Source organism: Cololabis saira, chromosome 8, assembly GCF_033807715.1.
Source record: "Cololabis saira isolate AMF1-May2022 chromosome 8, fColSai1.1, whole genome shotgun sequence".
NCBI classification, from domain to species: Eukaryota; Metazoa; Chordata; class Actinopteri; order Beloniformes; family Belonidae; genus Cololabis; species Cololabis saira.
In genome coordinates, this window is record NC_084594.1 from 12,879,870 (window position 1) to 12,895,852 (window position 15,983).

The 15,983-nt window shown below is 38.6% G+C and overlaps 1 protein-coding gene across 2 annotated transcripts in view; it reads left to right on the top strand.

The window, feature by feature from the left end:
• eya2 (EYA transcriptional coactivator and phosphatase 2) overlaps nucleotides 1–7,137 on the top strand; it is a 33,681-nt gene extending 26,544 nt beyond the window's left edge. The window contains exons 11-16 of one of the 2 annotated variants that reach the window (XM_061728411.1): nucleotides 1,494–1,552; nucleotides 3,599–3,759; nucleotides 4,959–5,073; nucleotides 5,264–5,385; nucleotides 5,530–5,630; nucleotides 6,010–7,137. In XM_061728411.1, the coding sequence (XP_061584395.1) occupies nucleotides 1,494–1,552; nucleotides 3,599–3,759; nucleotides 4,959–5,073; nucleotides 5,264–5,385; nucleotides 5,530–5,630; nucleotides 6,010–6,090 (639 nt within the window). In that variant the 3' untranslated portion in view covers nucleotides 6,091–7,137. Of the gene's footprint in view, nucleotides 1–1,493; nucleotides 1,553–3,598; nucleotides 3,760–4,958; nucleotides 5,074–5,263; nucleotides 5,386–5,529; nucleotides 5,631–6,009 lie in introns of those variants that run through there. The other variant, XM_061728412.1, reaches the window with a different exon arrangement.
• The last annotated feature ends 8,846 nt before the right edge of the window (nucleotides 7,138–15,983 follow it).

Genomic DNA, 15,983 nt, shown 5'->3' on the forward strand with positions numbered 1-15,983 from the left:
TTTTATCAGATAGAAACACAGAAAACTACATGTAAGTGTGAGATTTCACCCACTGTGCAACTCTGTAATTTATAGTTTGTGTTTTGACCCTGTTTTTAAGCCTTAAACTAATTGAGCAGTGTTAACTCGCTCACAAAATCCAATGGAAAACTGCTGTTGCCTTTGCCTTAAATGTCTGGGGGAAGCTGCAGTTCCTCCACTGACCACTGGGGACTGGCTCCAAAAGTGAGGCCTTGCAGCAGAAATATGCATATTTACATGCTGGTTAATGAAACGGTTTTGAACTGTGTAGACATCTAAGTATAGCTTCTGAGCGTTGACTAAAGACCTAACAGAGCACAGTAATTCACATTTGAAGGAGAATACGTTTTGTTTTGGTGTTTATTTTGCTGACAGACCACAGTGGCTGGCTGCAGCTTTGTCTGGAAGGGTCCAAGGATGAAACTTAGCTAGAGGAGGACGTTTCTGCTAACTGTGTGTTGGCTAAGAACAAACCCTCTAACATACACACACACCTATATTTATTAGATCAATTTATTTATTAGAACAAATTATTCCTATAATCACTGTTCCTGGGCCTGCCGGTTGAAGGTAACAAAATTATCTGCCCTTTAATTAGACAGTTTCATCCTCAGTCTGAGGTATAAAAACAGGATCATCTTTTTCACACCTAATTTAGGAGTCACATGCAGCGTGTGTGATTTTGTGGATATATTTTTTGCTTTTCATCCACCAACAAATGCTCAGACAAGCACTCTCAAGTTTTTTCGTACGGATTTTTATCTTTTTTAAACAGGCAAATTAATTTTGCTATTTATGCATGGCCTTAAATTTCTCTGTGAGATTTATCTTAGTGTCACAGAGCTTGATTTATTATTGCAAACCGTGGACTCGCTGGTTGACATCAGGAACTCTTGCAGACTCTAATTTGAGCATTTGAGTTCAGTAATTAAGGGATCGTTTGCATTAAATGGTCAGTAGTTGCAGATCTTCAGGGGCGAGTGACACCTGAGTGGGATGTGGGGTCCAGCCAGTGGGAACTGAGTTATGTAGCAATTGAAGGAAGATGAGGTAGCGTCTCTGTCTGGGGGACTGAAACGTGATAGGAGAGCCTGTCAGTCCAGGGTCATTGCGTGACAGAAGTTATACCAGAAGTCTGTTTTTGCAGACACAATACGTGGGCATTGCTGTGTGTACTTCACTGGATGTGTACTTTGAGGATGTGAGGAGTATTTGGTTGTGGGATTAAAGGGCTTGAAATGCAAGAAATGGGGTTAAAAGATAACTTTTGTTATGATTTATGTTTGTTAGAATCATCATGTTATAATGATTATTATTGTAAGCATATTATTCATTTTCTTTTGAACTTTTCCTACGTTGAGGCTCCACTACTGAGCAGGAAGCTGTCTGTGCAGGGCATCATTGAACCCGAGCTTTCTTTCTTTCTTTCTTTCTTTCTTTCTTTCTTTCTTTTTTTTTTTTTCATTTCCCAGGAATGTGACCAGGTTCATATTGATGACGTGGCATCAGATGACAACGGACAGGACCTGAGGTAACGCCTCAACTGTGTTGCTCTACTCAGTATCCCCGACACTTCTCCTGTGACTTGTGAACCAGACTTGCCCTCTAGCTTTTTAGTGCACGGGGCAAAACCAGCTCAGCGATGAGGAGTGTGAGCATTAGTTTGTGCATGGCTTCTCTTTTTTTTTTCCACCCCAGCTTCCACTGCCGTATAGTATATCACAAGATTATCCACTGCTTTCATTTCTCATCAGAATATCTCTTTTACTCCCTCTGTCTCCCTCAGTCCAGACAATTTATTACGTAAACTTGCTTAAGCGCTTTAGGATACTTTTAGGAGTGACTTGAGAAAGACAGACTGTACTAAAGTACTCTTTGACATGTTTATTTTATTGACCCTGGCCCTTTTGATTCAAAGATGTTTTTATATTTACCCAGACATAGTTTTTATATATACTAAATTTCACTGACAAAAGACTATTCAATACTTCATTCAGTTTTCTTCTCACTCGCATCATACATCAAATGCATCCCTAAATTTGACAAATGGTCCAGTCCTTTCTTTCTTTTCCATCTCCTAAAGTGACTGAATCTGTTCCTTAAAGCCATAAAATGTACTAATGGAAATACTGCTTAGATAGATTGCATAGATACTTGCATAGATTTGTTTTTCTTTCTTTTTTATTTTCTTGTGTGTTTCTTATGCGTACGTGTGCTACAGTTCTACTTCATGTCATTTTTCAGTATATATTCATTTGTTTATTTCAAAAATAAAATAAACAGGACTGAAAAAATCTGGTATAATGTAAATCTAGTGAGTAATGAGTAACTAATGATGATAAAATGATTTACAAACATAGTAACCATAAAAGACTGAGTTTCTGGAGGACAAAGATGTACAAAGATCTCCACTTTGTCAGCAAACCTGTGAGAAAATCACTGAAATTATTAAAAGCAGTTTTACTCAAATGAATATTTCAAAGGATTTGGATGTTTCTCATTTTACAGCACATAATAAAATTAAGTGATTTAAGAACATTTTACAGACTTTAAATGTATGAATGGCAGGTTTATTTCTATAGCACAATTCAACAACAAGGAGATTCAAAGTGCTTTACAGAGACACAAAGTAGAAATAAAAAGCATGATTTAAAGTTAAAACAAAAGAAGAAAAAAGAACAATAGATAAAAGCAGATAAAATCAGTAGTTAAAATATGATTAAGTTTTGAAACTCAAGTTTAAAAGTAAGACCACGCAGAGCTTTATAGACCAGCATCAGTGCTTTAAAGTCTATCCTCTGATGGTCAGCCAGCCAGTGCAGAGGCCTCACTGAGCAAAAGCTCGGACCTTCACTGGACACCCATGATCTCTGATACCTCAGCCAGGAACCATCTGGAACCATCATTCATCCGTGGCTGATATTACCGCATATTAAAGGGATTTTTGAGAAAATCTTTGAGAAGCTGTACAGGATGTACCCTTGAATATTACCCAGAGAGCGCTGGGATAAGCTCAAGAGGATCCTCGCAATCCTTCATTGGAATAAGTATAGCGAAAGAATATCTTAATAAAAAAATAAATTAAAAAAATAATAATAATAATTTTACCAAATTTGTACATAATGATACAGAAAAGGGTTTTTTAGAAACCAAAAAGACACAATTTGGCATGTTTTTAATTTCATTATGTAATAAACACTTAAAATAATATTTTTTTGAGTATTACTGTATTTCATATTTCAGGCCTTAAAGGATTAAGTTATTTTGGCTTCATCACAGCCTCATCATCAGAATGCCTTTTAAAGTGTTTGAGGAAAAGTGGCAGCTGTACAAAAAGGCAAAAGCTTTGCAAAAGCTATTTCACGCTTTTTCACATGCAAAAGCATGAAATACGTTGACTTCATACTGCCTGCACAGAAATAAAAGTCTAAATACATGTGAGAGTCGCTGTGTTTTATCTTTATTTGCATTTTCCATATCGTCCCAACTTTTTCTGATTTAGGGTTTTTGGGGGGAAAAATGCCTTTTGTCTTTATGATCTCAATTCTGGCTGCTCCCTGCACTTTTGATCCTGCAGCACTTACAACTTTGGCTCGGATGGCTTCCAGAGCCCAGCAGGAGCGGGCTCTTTGTGCCTGGGGTCAGGGGTCCACGGAGGGGTGGACTGGATGAGGAAACTGGCGTTTCGCTACCGCAGAGTCAAGGAGATCTACAACACCTACAAGAACAATGTTGGAGGTGAGTTCCTCTCGTACTTTTATGACCCTCACACTTACCCCTAGAGGTTTGGGCAATTTCCGTTTCAACTGGAGTCAGCTGGCTCAAGATTGGCTTCCTCTGCATGTAATGACAAATTAGTTACAGAAAATTTGTAATATTAAATTATATGCATGAAAGTTCTTAAAGGTTCTAAAAGCTGGTGGACAGAGCTGGGTAGAGTAGCCAAAAATTGTACTCAAGTAAAAGTACTGTTACTTCAGAATAATATGACTCAAGTAGAAGTAAAAAGTAGTCATCCAAATAATGACTTGAGTAAAAGTAAAAAAGTACTTGGTGAAAAAACTACTCAAGTACTGAGTAACTGTTGAGTAACGTCTGATTTATTTTTTTTAACACAACCGTTCCAACAGACAAAAGTACAAAATAATCATCTTCAGTCAAATTAAATCAATAAAATAATAAAATAAATTAGAATTAATAAAAAAATAGCTTAAATTAAAATAATCTTAAAGTAAATTCAAGTACTTTAATAAATAATAAAATAAATAAAATAATAACAATAAAAAATAAATTAAGCACAAATAGCACAACATTTCAAGCCTTTGTACTTTTCTTTTTTAACCAGGCAGAACTAGAACAAGCCCATGAACTCATATAAACTCTGTGTGTGTTTGAGTCTGTGTAAATGTGACAAAACATGCAAAAACAAACATTTTTCCCAAAGAATCACCCAGTGATGTCATGAGATTGACGCGTACGTGGATAAAAGGGATAAAAGAAAAGTAACGAGTTCAACGTAGCCTAATGTAGCGGAGTAAGAGGAACAGTTTCTTCTTCACGAATCTACTCAAGTAAAAGTAAAAAGTATAGTGATTCAAAACTACTCCTAAAAGTACAACATTTCCCAAAACGTACTCAAGTAAATGTAACGGAGTAAATGTAACTCGTTACTACCCACCTCTGCTGGTGGATAAATTCAAGTCAAACAAATTACATCAAATGTGTTATATGATATGCTCGGTCTTTTCACTATCAAACAAAACTTGTTTAGTGTTTATCAGCAAATGTTGGTTAGTTGGTAAAATCAGTAAGTATACTATTTTCCTCTCAGTTGTTTATCTGGTTCTGTTCATCTTTATAGAAAACTGTTAAATGACTGTAAGCAGAGGCACTGAAAGGCTTACAAAAGTTAAACCACTAATGAAAATATTGTTCAGGTTTGCTGGGCAGCCCCAAGCGGGAGGAGTGGTTACAGCTGAGGAGAGAAATGGAGGTCCTGACTGACCTGTGGCTGACTCAAGCACTCAAAGCGCTTGCTCTCATCAACTCAAGGTCAGTCCATGCAGCTTCACTTTAATTTGCACTAACAGGGTGTACATTTTCCTTGTTCCGCTGCAAGACTTAAATGAAATCTCTGTAAGTCTCTGTAAATAGTGATACCTGAAATACTCAAAGCATAGTTTTACTGCAGGGGATGCTACTCCGCTGTTTTGCCAACATTTTGTGTCGCGTCCTGTTCCAGGCCTAACTGTGTGAATGTGTTGGTGACCACCACCCAGCTTATCCCAGCCCTCTCCAAGGTGTTACTGTACGGCCTCGGCTCAGCCTTCCCCATAGAAAACATATACAGCGCCACCAAGACAGGTGAGGAAAATCTCAGCCCGAAGGCTTATTCATGTCCTTTTACTACATTTTTTTTCAGTATATCAATAAACTCACTTCCCATTTCAGGAATTTCTTAAAGGTCTTGCCTTGAGGTTTTACTGTTGTTTTCCTTGTCTTTCAAAGGCAAAGAGAGCTGTTTTGAGCGAGTGTCTCAGAGGTTTGGCCGGAGAGCAGTCTATGTGGTGATAGGAGATGGAGCCGAAGAGGAGGCCGTAGCCAAAAAGGTATAACTCAGTCTGCTTTTTATGGCTGACTGCTGAAAAATGGGCCACAACTAATCAGTTAACCTTGTTACAATTTCCATTTCTGCAGCTTCTGTTTGCAATTCTGTTTTTTTTTTATGTCTTTGCAATGAAATATCAGAATATCTCCTGGATTTGGCTTCTTTTTTTTTCTTAACTTGCGTGTAAGCTTTATCCTTTTTTACAATTGAGCGTAACACAACATGTTGTCCAGATGTTTTTTTTTTTCTCATGTATTCAAGCCACTGCATATTTTACAGATATAGCCTATCTGTACAAGTACAACCTGCAAAAATACTTCTGGCTTATATTTGCATGTTTTAAATTAACCCTAGATTTAATACTGTCTATGTTTTCCTAGAAGAACATGCCTTTCTGGAGGGTGTCGTGTCGGGCTGATCTGGAAGCTTTGAGCCATGCACTGGAGCTTGATTACCTCTAGATGGCACCAGCTATCAAGTTCTACTACTCCGCGTAAACTTTGAGAGTTTCCAAACTCCCCGTGTGCAAGCCTGAGGGTGATGGTGCCTGCAGAGACTGATCTGTAGTCAGTATTACTGTTTTTGGTGGACAATATTACTCTTGGGCCAAAGGAACTTCGGTAGGGCTGAAGTCAGAAGTGCTGGACCAAAGTAAGTAAAAGACCAAAGGAAAATAAGGGACCAAAGCTTAACTAATCCCAGGAAACTATGGTTCATAATGGCAAGTATGAAAAACAAAAAAAAAAACGTTTTCTTTTTTTTGTAACCCATTTTTCTGATTCAATTCATCTCAACATCATTAATGGTGTCCCATTTTTTACACACACAAAAAAACTGTTGCACTGAATGCACATTTCGATTTCATGGTCAATGAGCACAGTGAGCATGTCCAAACGCAGGAAGAGTTCAGATTGTTCTAAAACTGCTTGTTCTGCTGTTTCTTTATATGTTTTTTTTTTCTTTAGGCTTAGAAACATTTTCTCCAGCCAGTTTTTATGACAAAATTAGAAACAAATTAAGGTATTATGTGTGATATACTTTGCTTCCACTATTATTTTAGTCAGTTAGATTCATGTCAAATAACACTCCTCTCATAGTTAGCAGCTATTAAAATATAGTGGGAGCTATTTATTGTTGGTTCAGTTGTGCAACATAGTGATGTAATATGGGAGTGAGGCATAAAAGATAATATTAAAAAACAAAAAAAATCCTTTAAAGTCCAAACTGTGCTCCTGTCTGAATGTTTTGTTAAGAAGTTGCCTTGCGGATGCTGTATTATAGACCATTGTTTGAATCCTTTCTTTTGACTCTGGGTTGTACATTGTTTTCTTTTCTGTTGCTGTTAAATTTCCCACTAACCCGTTTGTAATATAGATCGACTGGTATGTTTGTGCATGTGCTGTTTACGCTGCCTGTCAGTTTAGCTTTGATTTGTATATAAGCTTCATGTTGATTTTCTTTTTTGACAGACAGTTAAAGTAGATTAATAAAAATAAATTAATTGCATTTTGGGGAAAACTTAGTGGAGTTTTGTCTCATTTCACGCGATCACCCAAATCAAAGGCATCCGAAACATGAGACATCAATGCCAAGGGAAGACTTTGAGGATGTGTCTCCCTCTTCAGACAGAAAAACAGATCTGCAACAAAATGAATACCCACATCATCTTTTTATGTTAAAAAGAAAGGAAAAGCACAAAAAATACATGCTGTAAAATTTGTCGCAGATTTTCAATTTGAAACATTATGCGGATTTTAAAGTGGAACTGTTATTTTCATGGCTCAAACGAATGAATAGCAAATATAAATATGAATATGATGAATATGATTCACATTTACAGCATTTTTACAACATGTGATCATTTGCAACAGCAATTTTTTCATGCCTGACTGGATCATTTTTCAAGAGGTAATCATTCAGGGATACTCCTCTATGCCCTTTAATTTGTAGCCGTTTGTTTTATTACGTAGGATTCGTCAGATACCCAAGGAATTAGGATAACTAATCCCCACTCATACCTGAACTGGGTCTTGCCGTGGATCAGCCCAGCGCCAGTCACAGTCAGTAATCCACTCACAGGGTGAGGGAACGGGTTGGTGAAGCTCACCGTGGCCACGTGAGCTTTGTTTTCCTCTTCACCTGAGAACTGAGAACATTTCTATGAATCATTCTTTCTGCTCCAGTCCTTCAGAAGAAAAGACTTGTGATTAAAAGTAACAGCTACTCTCAAGCTCTCCATGTACCTGTACGATGAGCTCTGGGCTGGTAATGTTGAACTCCTTTATCCAGGCACAGGAAAACTAAAACATTGGATGAACCTGAATAAACATGAAGAATATCTAGACTCCATGAGAAAGTGTGTTAAAAAAAAAACAACCAGAGTCTAAACTTTCATGAACTCAGACAAGAAAAATTACCTCTACTTGTCGTTGAGTCTTCTGACATTGTGGAACTCCTTGATGAAATTGTTGAAGTTGGTCCTTTCATGTAAGAAGGTGCAGTCAGTGATTAGTGTGTTTAATCGATTAAACAGTATAACACTACTGAATTCACCTGAGGGCAAAGAAAATAAATATGCTTTCTGTTTTGGGGTCATACCTTTGATGAATTTGTAGTCTCCTGTGATGTTCTGCAGTCGTGGGAATCCTACAGCTTTAGTGCAGATGAGGGATCCAACTTTTTCTGTGTCTTTACCAGTACTGGAGCTGAGGGGGGATGGGGGGGGGGGGGGGGGGGGGGGTGGCATCCCTCCTGAAATGAAAACGGTCCAAATCATCCCCCCTGTAAAACTGCCATCCCCCCTTTCCATCCCCTTTGTCATTTCATCAATGAATGTGGTTTTACTGCTATTTCAACATTTAGAGTCATCACCAGAAAAATAACACAAAAAAATTACTTATTTGACAATTCTCACCTGTTTCAAGTAAATTTTCACTTGAAATAAGTAGGAAAATCTGCCAGTGGGACAAGATTTAACTTCTTATTACAAGCAAAAAAAATCTTGTTCCACTGGCAGATTTTCCTACTTATTTCAAGTGAAAATCTACTTGAAACAGGGGAAAATTGATGTTCTTTTCAGTGATGAGTCTTGTTTTAAGTGTAATGAGATTTTTTTACTAAAATTAGACATTTTAACTAGAAATAAGACAAATATTCTTGTTAAGATTTTGAGTTTTTGCAGTGATCCATTTTACTTATCCTGTGAAGGACAGAGTCATATTGATAAGTTCAGAAAACTGTTTTTTATTGTTGTGTTTTGATGTATTTGATGTAAGCCCAGTGGATATTTAAAGCTTACAGAAGGCTGCATTTAACTGCTGCTATGTCATTCCTGCAGTATTTCTGCAGGTGTTTTGGTCAGTGCTATTATTTGTAATATATTATATTATTTGTAATCAGCACAAATTATCTGTCCCCATATGATAAAATCCACCATCCCCCCTGATTCTTTTTTTACAACTCGAGTACTGGTCTTTACTGAAGCCAACCACCTGACCCTGGCCCAGGATGATTGTGTGTACGTCTGCGTTCACCTCGGCGTGCACGAATGGGACGTCATAAAGCAGATCGATACGCCGACTCCTGATGGCTTTGACGGGAGCTGGGCCACAGCAGAACACTCCTGGGAAGGCAGGAGGAAAGAAAGCTTTACTAAAGTCCAACAACGGCTACGAAAGAATCAAACGCAGACAAAAAACACATTTCAGCCATGTCTCTCACACACCTCCACTCCTCTCCTGTGGGGTTGGGTCGAGAACTTGCCAGCCGTCCATTTCAGACCCCAGATCCCTGCGACTCATCCAGCACTCCACCCACACATGGAAGTTCCTGTTCAGAGGGACCAAAATCAGATACCAAATGATATCTCAGTTCAGCGCTGTAGCCAGGCTGACAGGGAGTCACAAATCTGTTCAGACGTACATTCCTGCAGATGTCAGTAGCGAAAACTTTGTGAACTTCTTTCACAGTAAAATCTTTATTAAAGAAGTAAATCAACTGAGCCCACCCAAGCTGTACAATCTGTACAAGCTGTTCTACAACTTCTGCAACTTCCTCAAGTCCTGACTTGACTTGCGACTGTTTCGCTCCAATAGACCTCCCTGAGCTGAAATCAATCTTAATACATTTCCATACAGGTATTGATTAAGAATTTTTGGAATTGACCTGAATTGAATTGAATTGAATTGTCACTAAAGCTAAACCATCCGCATGTATATTAGACCCCAAACACTTGACTACTCAAAAAGGTCTTCTCTCTTATTGGTACACCAATATTAGATCAGATTAAGCTATCCCTAAAAGGCTTTTAAAGTTGCAGTAATTAAACCTTTACTTGAAAAACCCTCTCTTGACCCGGACATTTTACCAACTTCTAGACCAACATTCAACCTCATTTTATAAAAGGAAAAGGTAGTCGTGAGCCAGTTAGGTTACCACCTGTATAGAACAGATTTATCTGATGTTTTGCAGTCAGGGTTCAGAATATGTCATAGTACAGAAACAGCGCTGGTTGGAGTCATTAACAACATTCTTGTGGCCTCAGACAATGCATTAGTGCCCAATTTAGTTCTACTGGACCTCACTGGTTAGAGCATGTTATTAGGATTAAAAGGACAGCACTAGGCTGTTTAAATCATCTATCTGACAGATTCCCGTTCATTCAGGTTAATTAGGTTTTATCTGCACAGACGACGGTCTCCTACGGTGTCCCACAGGGTTCAGTGCTAGGGCCAATCATGTTCAGTTAATACATTCAATTACTGAGTGGTTCCTCTTTCCTTTACTTTTCTCTTCTTCTCTTTCTTCTTTCAGCTCAGTCCCCAGTTGTTAGCTAGGAGGATCTCATAAGCATGACTGCACTCCATTGTTCTGGCAGTTGGTTGTGCCGTTCTGCCTCCCTTTTTTTCTTCTGCTTAGGTTTGCGGGCGAAAGATTCCAGAGCCGCATCCTGCAGTATCCTCCTCTGACCTTCCCAGTGTTTACTTACAACAGTCTAGATGCATCTGTAGGATATCCACCAACATGCTGACCTGCAGTCTGATCCTCTGACCATCCCTGTGTTTGCTGCCTATACCTGTTTACATTTAGTTCTCTGTTTTTACATGCCATTTTTAGGGCCCTATTGTATCTGTAGGATTTTTTTTTTCTCTCTCATTTTTATTCCGACGAAATGAGCGCCTTTTTGCCCCCCTAAACGTTCCCCAAAAGTCACAAACCTTTGCACGCACGCCAGGCCTGGCGAAAAATTTCATATTTAATGGTTTGCATTAATGGGCGTGGCAAAATGGCTCAACAGCGCCCCCTAGAAAACTTTGTGCCTCAAGCCCCACAATACGGTTTGACGTACATGCACGAAAATAGGTACACACCTGTATCATGTCGCAACTTAAAGAAAAGTCTCTTGGCGCCATGGCCGAAACCGAACAGGAAGTCGGCCATTTTTAATTAATCGTGTAATTTTGGTGCAATTTATGCCATTTCTTCAGCCATTTGTTCGCCCGAACCGTAAAGTGCACCCAGGTGTGTTATACATCAAAATGTGCGTCTCGATCCTGCGACGATGGGCCTTACTTTTCTCAGTCCAAAGCGTTACCGTGGCGACGCAAGACGCCAAAAAGCGCGCCCCCCCTTCATCTGATTAGTCCATATTTGATAGTTCTTACTTTCTGCAATAACTTCTGTGGTTGGTTTGACATAGAGAGTTGTGGGTGGTGTCATCGGACTCGATTTTGAGTACTTGACCTTCATTGGCATGAATTAGCCCCGCCCCTTCTTCTGATTAGTCGATATTTGATAGTTCCTATTTTCTGCCATAACTTTTGTTGGTTTGACATAAAGAGTCATGGGTGGTGTCATCGGACATTGTTTTGAGTTCTTGACCTTTATTGGTGAAAATGGCACGTGCGAGGGCCCGTTCATTGCTGCTTGCAGCTTTAATTACTTTAATATTTGCTTGGGGGTCAAGTTCTAGGTGTCTGAAAAGTACCCAGAGACAATTTGTATTGTGATAAACATGATATAAAAGAAAGTTGAATTAAATAATTTGTTATCAATAAACTTTCTTGATTCCGAAAGTCCAGTGCAGATTTACTGACCATAAACTGTCTCTGCTGAGGTTCAGCTTCCTCCCTGTTTCCCTGTAGTACTCACCAGATTGCCATTAGTGTCGTGAGAATTGTTTGAGACAACTCGACAAGGAATCCAAAGAACTCTCATAAGTGAAAGAAGTCATCAAAACAAAGATGCAAACATTTACACGTTGCTAAAAACATTTGCATGTTCTGAGGTGTTTTTTAATGTACAGTGGCAGTTTAATAACAACCCTGGGAGACTGTTTGACAGCTACAATTACACGTCCTTGCCTGGGACATTTTATGTGCTGAGAACTTGGCAGGTTTGTTTTCATCCTTGACATCAACGGAACAGGACGTCTCAGTTCAAGTTTTAATGAAAGGTTATATTATAACTATGATAGAAACTATAAGAGCACTGTTTGAATCTTGTGTATCTGCGTTCATGCCGCTTTGTTCCTCTTAGTGCGTTCACACTAACCATAGCCAAAACAACCCAGCTGATGCAGACGGGGTTTCTTCGGTTCAGATAGTCTTTTCTTCTATTCCTTCTGTGCTGACCTGCAGTAGATTCAGGCAAGACTCCAGCACACCAGGCCCATACTGTAATAAGCAGAGACAAAAATACAGTTTGTGAAATGTGTTTTATCAAATGAATGCTTTACTTGGTCTCAACGTGTTTTCCAGAGGTTTCAAGTAACGAAGTACAAATACTTTGTTACCTTACTTAAGTAGAAATTTTGGTTATCTATACTTCACTGGAGTAATTATTTTTCAGACGACTTTTTACTTTTACTCCTTACATTTTCACGCAATTATCTGTACTTTTTACTCCTTACATTTTAAAAACAGCCTTTCATTTCAGCCTTTAAAAAAAAACTATCCAGTTAAATTGCTCCATCTGGATAGAGTGAATTTGGTTGTGGTTGTTTCAGATGTTCTGGTCCAGTTTTGTTCTTACATCCGTTGTCCTCAGATTCCTGCAACTAAACTTGGATGTACATTCCAATAAAGGTTAGGATAAATGATAACATGCCTCTGAAGTTTGACTTTTTGCACCATTACAATACTTATAGGCAACTAGTCATCATATCTTCTGCTCTCTGAAACACATGTTAATGCTCAATAGTACACATATATGGTTCTTTAATATATTTGCATTATACTAAGATGCATTCATTTTCAATGGCTTTTGTCCTTAATGGCTTTTTTCCCCCTTACATTACTTTTACTTTTATACTTTTATATTTATTATAAGTAGTTTTGAAACCAGTACTTTTATACTTTTACTTGAGTAAAAAACTTGAGTTGATACTTCAACTTCTACAGGAGTATTTTTAAACTCTAGTATCTATACTTCTACCTGAGTAATGAATGTGAATACTTTTGACACCTCTGGTGTTTTCCTACTCTTGAACTTTGAAGGGGACACACTGGCAAAACTAGCCAGGAGTAAGGTAGTGGATGGATGGATGGATGGATGGATGGATGGATGGATGGATGGATGGATGGATGGATGGATGGATGGATGGATGGATGGAAGGAAAGACACAAGCAATACAAACACAATGAAATATATCACAGCAACATACATGATATTAAAGAAAATCTAACATTTGTAGCCTTTAAAGAGTTGAGTCAACACATGTTTTGTTATATACAGTATGTATAAATGACTAATATTTATATGATTTGCTCTCAAAAGGACCATAGTCTTGACGCAAGGTGCAGAGGTGTGGCAGGAGGTGTGGCAGGATGGCATAAGGTGTGACTTCACATTCCTCAAATGAAGGATAAATGTCACTCAAAAATGATTCAACAATGTTTGGGCTTGCTTTAAGCAGCAGTTACAAAATAAATGTACACTACCTGTAATATAATATAATTTTCTTTTTTGTTTGAATAGTCACTATATGTCACGATAGGACTTAATGAAAGTTATGAGAGATTTACGAAACTTCAAGAAGTAATGCAACTATTTATCAGGTTTGCTGGGCAGCACAAGGGCTGGCACACATCAACTCAAGGCCAGTTCATGTAAGAACTGTTTAATTTGCACCAATTGTGATGTTTGATTCAAGTGATTATGAACTGAATAGGGGAGGGACCTGATCTCAAAAAACAGATGGTGTCACGTCTAGAGTGTAAGGTGTGGACCCAAACGCAGGAGAGCAGGAGGCAGGAGGCGGCAAAAAACAGGATTTATTTAACAAAAGGGAAAAACAAAGCGCTGCTTGGCAGGATCAAAACAAACTAAAGGGATCAAAAAAACTTGGAGGACAACCGTGGCAGGAAACATGGAGGGAAGACCAGTACGGACCGACAGGGAACAAGGGAATGACAAGACCAGATATACTCAGGGGATAACGAGACATGACGAGACAAGGGTGCAGACAATCAGGGCAGATGGGACACAGGCGGGGCAAAACAGAAACTGAAAAGCTGGGGGGAATGTCAAACCCTGACAGATGGTGCATAATGAGTCATGATTTAAGTTCTTTACTGAAAATGTTCTGCTTTAGGCGGCAACAAATGAATACAGGTTTTCCTACCAAGCTGAGGCTGAGCCTACTCACAATCCACCTGGGAGAGTCTCCCCGGGACTCTGTAGAAAAGGTCTTCACTTAATGAGAGTGGTGTTTCGATGAAGTGCAAAACAATGACTTCAGCTTTGGATATCAAATCAAATCAAATGTTGCCCTTTGTGTCAAAACATTAGAGGGAAAAATTACATTCTGCAACTGACCGGCCAAGCTTGCCATCTGTATCCCATAATAGGATTACGACAGTCGTGACTTTTCCCGGGACAAGTGGGACCCTGTTTATTAGAAGGTTTTGAAATTTCTGTGAGCACACCCTGGATTTTATGTGTTTAGCTGAAACTCGGTTAGACAAACATAACAGTGCAGCTGTTGTCGTTGAGTCGACCCCTGCGGGTTACAGTTTTATCAGTGAGGTCAGAGTGAGCAGGAGAGACGGAGGGGTCGCAGTCTTATCTAATGAATCATTTCAATGTAAGCAGTTAACTCCTGGAAGTGTTCAGTCTTTTGAATATGTGACTGTACAGCTGAAGGCCTCATCCAGGATCCTTTTTCTGAATGTTTACAGGACCCACCGAATACTGTGCAGACTGTTTTATGATCTCAGTGAACTGCTGTCTATGATCTGTGTTGATTCTGACCGTGTAATTATTGTTGGTGATTTTAACTTCCATGTGGACAACCTTCAGGACAAATGGACTGAAGTCCTTAGTAGATAGATAGATAGATTTTTTCTCTTTTTTTCTCTTCTTTTTCTTCTTTCTTTTTTTTCTTCTTTTTTTTCCTTTTTTTCTTTTTTCTTCTTTTTTTCCTTTTCTCAACATTTCGACTTTTTTCTCGAAATTTTGACTTTTTTCTCGACATTTTTACTTTTTTCTTGACATTTCGACTTTTTTCTTGACACTTCGATCTTTTTCTCGAAATTTTGACTTTTTTCTCGACATTTCAACTTTTTTCTCGACATTTCAACTTTTTCCCAACATTTTGACTTTTTTCCACGAAATTTTGACTCAACATTTCGACTTTTTTCTCAACATTTCGACTTTTTTCTCGAAATTTTGATTTTTTTCTCAACATTTCAACTTTTTTCTCGACCTTTCGACTTTTTTCTCTAAGTGCATAATGCAAAAAAAATCTTTCCCCAGTTATAACTAATATAGATACATCAGCATGTGTTGTCTTCATTCTAAGGCTTATACAAGACTTTTCATTTTTTGCGGCTCCAGACATATTTGTTTTTTGTGTTTTTGGTCCAATATGGCTCTTTCAACATTTTGGGTTGCCGACCCCTGATCTAGAGCATCCAGTAGCTGAAAAACACTTTACAGTAGACAGCTGACTCACAATTGACTCACAACTCACAGACACTCAGACACGCATACAAAATGACGTACAGCTCAGCCCAAAGTAGCAGTAGTACATACACACGTAACACTCTGGACTACTTTGGGCTGACTCAGCATGTAACAGAGGCAATGCAAAATAGGGGGCACACTCTAGACTTACTGACCTCTAAGTGTCTGAGCATTTCAGAGCTTGCTGTGTCTGATGTTTCAACAGCAGTGATCTCAAAACGGTGTATAAGTGAAAACAGCAGTGAGACCCTGAAACAGATCTTCTCTCCACGCCTGTCCTGTCCAGGGGTTCAGTCAATGAGCTTGTTGCTAACTTCAATGCTAAAACGTTAAATGCTATGGATACTATTGCTCCCTTTAAGGTGAAAGTTATCTCTGGAAGGAAGAA